The following is a 6,400-nucleotide window of genomic DNA, read 5'->3' as shown; positions in this document are numbered from 1 at the left end:
GCCTACGGGCTGCTCCCACGGTTCGTCCTTTCTTCATGGTCATGGAGCTATCTCTTATTAGATCTGATTATATCCCTGTTTGTGGTGATTGGGTTGGTGTAGATGAATCGACAACTAAGCTCGGAGACGTGATATGGTGCTCGGTGTAGGTGGCCATGGTGGACCTGAAGCTGGCTGAGATAGCGATGGGGTCAGTATTGTGCTCCTCCCGTTCTCATTAACCAAATAGTGCAGACTGTGGCTGCATGACTGGTGTATATATCCACTTGGATGACCAAAATCAAACTGATAGCAAGAACCAGATATAGTGCTAAGTTATAGTTTGTCAACAGATCCATATTAGTTCAGAGATCCGCACAACAAATCTGTACATTCAGAATGACCACAAAAATCCATCATTACAATTAACTAGATTGGAAGAATTTATTTGATCAATATGTGCACATGAAACAATAAATTAACCCGTGTGAACTATATTTGAGTTAAGAAAAAACTGTTCGATATTCTTTTTGCGCTGCAATCGAGCGGCGGCGCTCCCTATTCGATCGGGAGCAGGACGACGGCGGCGAGCACATGGCGGACGAGAGGAGGAGCAGGAGGGGAGGCACGGAGGCAGGTCCATATGCGTCAGACGCGCGCGTTCGCCCGCAGTCAACGCGGACGCAGCGGCCGTCCATGGCGGCTCGGGTCGATGTAGCAGGACGAGGGGAGGAGCTCTTGAGGCCTGACACCGAGAATGGAGTGGAGGCGGCTGGATCTGGCGATTCTGGAGGGGCTGGCGACGAGCGGCTCCGTGGGGTTCAAGCGGCGGCTTCCATGAAGGTTTGTCAGATATATTTCCATTTTATGCATGGGTTGATCCCTCCCCTGGATACTGTCAAGGTTTGCATTTCAAGGGAGTATTGCATCATTTTGCTTTAATTATTTAAACTGCCTAAATGGTACAAATTGATTGTAGGTATGACCGATCTGGTTTCCCCTTTTGTTGTTCTATACGAGGATGATGTAGATGCCTTTTGGTGTTTTGAGATGCTACTGAGAAGGATGGTAATTTGTATCTATGTCAAACTATACTGGCATATGTTAGGTTGGTATTTTTGCATGACTTAATGCATGATATAAATTCTGTTGCATCTCAGCGTGAAAATTTCCACCTCGAGGGACCGACAGGAGTTATGAAGCGGTTGGAAGCATTGTGGAAGATCATGGAATTGATAGATACGTAACTAATAAACTGGTAAGGATCAAACAGGCAAATGGAGTCCTAATTTTCTGTTGGAAATTCACATGATATGGTTCTATGTTTGAGGCTTCAACAGACTGCGCATGCCTCAAGATTTGAGGTGTGAGTGTGCGACTTGATTTTCTGTGTTGTTACAGTTAATCGGTAGTGGATAAATCAAATTTTGTTATGTAGATTGGTAAAACTAATTAAGTTAAAATTTTCTTATTTATGGGTTATAATTTCTTACTCCAAAAGCATATTTGTGTATGTTTAATAGATTTTCATAGGGATATAAGACTAGAAGTGTGGATGTTTTGTCAATTTTCAGAGGGAAATAAGCAACAGAATACACATAAAAACATGGCTGCTTTGGGAAATTTTGGATTTTACCCATGCTCATGCATGATGGTAGTTGTTGCGAAGCTCATCTTATCAATCCATCATGAATCATCCCAGCACAACAAATTGTCTATTTAGTTCATCACAAACACCAGTATCTCGGGGATAATGGAGGTAAATCAAAGCTCAATGTTGAACCCTTGGTACCTCCTCCATGTTATGTTAGGACAAGAAAACAACCCAAGGGGCACCAAACCATTTATGCTCAGCTAGCGTCAGATTTTTGTTTTTGCATAATTAAGATGACAAGTTTGCAGAAATATGATACTAGCTAGCTAATTTTAATCCCATTACAATGTTATAGATAGCTTCCTGAGCATACATGCGTCATTGCTCCATGTTTTTACACTAGCAAGTGGCACATTTTGAACTAACCTGGCCCTTTCGCCGGGCTGACAAAGTTGAGTTTTTTTTCCAATTTTGCTGAGGAGTCTGCATACATATGCTGCACACGCGCTCGCCCTCTGCTCAGACACTGTCAAGGCTCTCGACCTCAGCCAACAATCTGCCGAAGATAACGTGGCAGCCACCAACTTGTGGTTGCTCAGCGTGCGCTCCTTCTTCCGGTTACACAGCGACCACGACAAGATGATGGTTCTGGTCTCGGCTTTTAGGATGGAGGCCTTCAACTGCATTTTCTCATGGACGAACTGACCAACGCAGCATTCCTTGCTTCAATTTCTTTGTCGTAGAAGCTGAAAGTATATGGTCTGAATTTATATTATAGAGTGTGTGTATGAGAACTGATTCAGAGTATGTTGGTCATTTGCGTTTTGAAGCTTTTGTTGTATGATTTCTATGGGAGAGAATGATACATGAGCCAGTAATAATACAACTAAGTTTGTGAACATATCATTACAAAATGGTTGGCTAGATAATGTACGCATTCTACTATATATGATCATTTTCTTTGTAGCTATACACTTATTTAGAATACTGTAAAATTTTATCTATAGCTCATTTTGTTAGGAATGATAGTAAAACGGGGAATGTTTTTCTACTTGTCGATCTTCTATCCCCTATCCACCCAGTTTCACTCATGTTCCCACTTTCAAAGAACGGACGTGGATATGTGGGGTCTTGAACATGTTTTGATGTTCATTGGGGGCATTTGAATTTTTTTTTCTTCTGTTGCAACGCACGGGCATGTGTGCTAGTCATAATTAAAATCCTTGAGATCCAAAATAGTGGGTTCATTGCTTGCTAAAGTTTTGACCTCTCCAATCCCATTTTTATCACTTTTTTCGTTAAGATCTTTATTCTCCAAATTATCGGGACGCCTTTTATCTAAAGTTGAATCATCACCAGTCCCTTATTTTTCAAGATCTATATTAGCAAACAAAGATTAAATAGGAGTCAAGCCAAGCATCTTAAGATCTTCATCATTGTTACCGCAAAAACTAGAAGAACATGTTTTTTCTAACAATTCTTTTTTAGCACGCAACCTAGCCGCTCTCTCTACTCTCATTAATAGAAATCTGCATAACTTTCAGAGAATCATTAATATCATGCTTTGGTGGCATAGATCTAATTTTTAAAGAATCAGTCTCATGAGAAATTCTATCAACGTTTCTAGCCAAATCATTAATATTAAGCAATTTTTCTTCTACCATAGCATTGAAACTCTTTTGGGAGTTTATAAAATATTTAATATTATTCTCAAGATCAGAGGGCATCTTATTATAATTTCCATAAAAATTGTTGTAGAATTACCATAATTATTAAAGGAATTACTAGGAAACGGCCTAGGGTTGAAATTACCTCTATACGCGTTATTACCAAATTGTTCCTACCAACAAAATTCACATCCATAGATTCATTATTATTCTCAGGAAAAGTAGACAAAGGCATATCATTAGGGTCTATAGGAGCACCTTTGCTAGCAATTAATTTCATAAGATCATCCATCTTTGCACTCAAAACATTTATTTCTTCAATTGCATGCACTTTTTTTACTAGTACATGATCTTTCGGTATGCCATTGAGAGTAATTTTCCATAATATTATCTAGGAGTTTAGTATCTTATCCTAATTTGATTTCCATGAAAGTACCTCCCGCGGCGGTATCTAAAAGATTTCTAGATGCAAAAATCAATCCGGCATAAATTTTTTGTATGATCATCCATAAACTTAAACCATGAGTAGGGAAATTTCTTATCATTAGTTTCATCCTTTCCCATGATTGTGCGACATGCTCATGATCTAGTTGCTCAAAATTCATTATATCGTTCCTAAGGAAGATGATCTTAGTGGGAGGAAAATACATGGAAATAAAGGCATATTTACACTTATTCCATCAATCAATACTATTTTTAGGCAAAGATGAAAACCAAGTTTTAGCATGTTCTCGTAATGAGAACAGAAAAAGCTTCAATTTAATGATACCATTATCCACATATTTTTATTTTGCATATCACACAATTCAAAAAAAATTAGATGGGATGCACCATCTTCATTAGGACTACCAAAAAATTGTTCTTTCATAACAAGATTCAATAAAGCGGCATTGATTTCATAAGATTCCGCACTAGTGGTGGGAGCAATCGGAGTACTAATAAAATCACTATTATTAGTGTTGGAAAAGTCACCCAACTTAGTATTCTCTTGGGTCATTGTGACAAAGCAAGCGATCTAGCACACAAGAAAACAAAAAGACGAACGAAGAAAGGGCGAATAAAAAGGCAAATATTTTTGTGTTTTTCTCAAAACATTTTAGAAGTGGGGGAGATGAAAACGGGAGGCAAATGGCAAATAATGTAAGTGCAAGAGATTAGATTTATGACAAGTACTCGGTAGGCTTGATGTAGAACCTCCCCGGCAACGGTGCCAGAAATCCTTCTTGCTACTTCTTGAGCTTGCGTTGATTTTTCCCTTTAAGAGGATAGGGTGATGTAGCAAAGTAGTAGATAAGTATTTCCCCCGGTTAAGAACCAAGGTATCAATCCAGTAGGAGGCACAAGCAAGTCTCCAATATATGCACCTGCACAAACTAACAAACACTTGCACACAACACGAAAAAGGGGTTGTCAATCCCTTCACGGTCACTTGCAAGAGTGATATCTAATAGAGATAGATTTAAACTAAAAGTAAAAGGAAAAATAAAGTGAACACAAAATAATTGGAGCAAGGTATTTTTGGGTTTTTGGTTTTATAGATCTGAAAATATATGATGGAAAATAGACCCAGGGGCCATCGGTTTCACTAAAGGCTTCTCTCTCGAAGAAAGCATACGGTGGGTGAACAAATTACTGTTGAGCAATTGATAGAAAAGTGCATAGTTATGACGACATCCAAGGCAATAATAATGAATATAGGCATCATGTCCGTGCCAAGTAGACTGATTCCTGCCTGCATCTACTACTACTACTACACACATCGACCGCTATCCAGCATACATCTAGAGTATTAAGTTCATAAGAACAGAGTAATGCCTTAAGCAAGATGACATGATGTAGAGGGATAAACTCAAGCAATATGATATAAAACCCATCTTTTCATCCTTAATGGCAACAATACAATACGTGCCTCGCTACCCCTTCTATCATTGGGTGAGGACACCGCAAGATTGAACCCATCACTAAGCACCTCTCCCATTGCAAGAAACCCAATCTATTTGGCCAAACCAAATCGATAGATCAGAAAGAAATACAAAGCTATCTTAATCATGCATAAAAGAGTTCAGAGAAGACTCAAATAATATTCATAGATAATTTGATCATAAATCCACAATTCATTGGATATCAACAAACACACCGCAAAAGAAGATTACATTGAATAGATCTCCAAGAACATCGAGGAGAACATTGTATTGAAGATCAAAGAGAGAGAGAAGAAGCCATCTAGCTACTAGCTATGGACCCATAGGTCTATAGTAAACTACTCACACATCATCGAAAGGTTAGCAAGGTTGATGTAGAAGCCCTCCGTGATCGAATCCCCCTCTGACGGAGTACCGGAAAAGGCCCCAAGATTGGATCTCACGGGAACAAAGACGTACGACGGTGGAAAAGTATTTCTGGTGACTCCACTAGGGTTTTTGGAATATTTGGGAATTTATAGGCAAAAGAGGCGATGCAGGGGACTCCCGAGGGGGCCACAAGCCCAAGGAGCGCGCCCCTATGGCTTGTTGTTTCCTCGTGGGTCCCTTGGCCCCCACTCCAAGTCTCGTAGGTGTCTGCTGGTCCAAGAAAAAACATTGTAAAGTTTTATTCCATTTGATATTCCTTTTTTGCGAAAGCCAAAAACAAGGAAAAAACATAAACTGGCACTAGGCACTAGGTTAATAGGTTAGTCCCAAAAATGATATAAAATAGCATATTAATGCATATAAAACACCCAAGGTTGATAATATAACTAGATCATTGATAGCGCGCGTTGTTGCGCCTGTACATTTTTACAATAAAATGGTTGGTATTTAGAAAAATTGCCCGGCCTGAGGGCAAAACATGAAGATTAAATTGGTTCCTTTCATGAACAATGAAACATCAAGGTGATATAGCTAGCATGACATAATAATTGGTATGCTTCAAGAGCAATGCAAGTGATCGCTGGCTAGAATTGTTGATGGCATCAAAGGGGTCGTTCGACTGAAATTTAATCTAGCACATGAATTTATGCATAAAATTGAACAATATCGAAAGCCTGAAATCTAAGCTATAAGATAATTATCCTATAAGAAAATTATTCTATAAGAATATATTTTTTATATAAGCTTGAAATTGGACAATGTTGACAGCCCGAGATCCAACTTTTGTACAGAAAAACTAACTCACGTAA

General features: G+C 38.9%; 1 protein-coding gene across 1 annotated transcript; it reads left to right on the top strand.

Moving 5' to 3' along the window:
• The first annotated feature begins 573 nt into the window (after positions 1 to 573).
• On the top strand, positions 574 to 1,226 carry LOC119326717. The gene is made up of 3 exons (XM_037600339.1): positions 574 to 819; positions 946 to 1,047; positions 1,140 to 1,226. The coding sequence occupies exons 1-3, from the start codon at positions 574 to 576 to the stop codon at positions 1,224 to 1,226; spliced, it is 435 nt and encodes a 144-aa protein (XP_037456236.1).
• The last annotated feature ends 5,174 nt before the right edge of the window (positions 1,227 to 6,400 follow it).

Source organism: Triticum dicoccoides, chromosome 6B, assembly GCF_002162155.2.
Source record: "Triticum dicoccoides isolate Atlit2015 ecotype Zavitan chromosome 6B, WEW_v2.0, whole genome shotgun sequence".
In the NCBI taxonomy this organism is placed as follows: Eukaryota; Viridiplantae; Streptophyta; class Magnoliopsida; order Poales; family Poaceae; genus Triticum; species Triticum dicoccoides.
This window is presented reverse-complemented; position numbering and strand designations above follow the sequence as displayed.

Coding starts and splice junctions, on each gene's coding strand:
- LOC119326717 (XM_037600339.1), top strand. CDS start 574: ATGGCGGACGAGAGGAGGAGCAGGAGGGGAGGCACGGAGGCAGGTCCA. Junction 820..945: donor TTCAAGCGGCGGCTTCCATG/AAGGTTTGTCAG, acceptor CCTAAATGGTAC/AAATTGATTGTAGGTATGAC. Junction 1,048..1,139: donor AGATGCTACTGAGAAGGATG/GTAATTTGTATC, acceptor GTTGCATCTCAG/CGTGAAAATTTCCACCTCGA.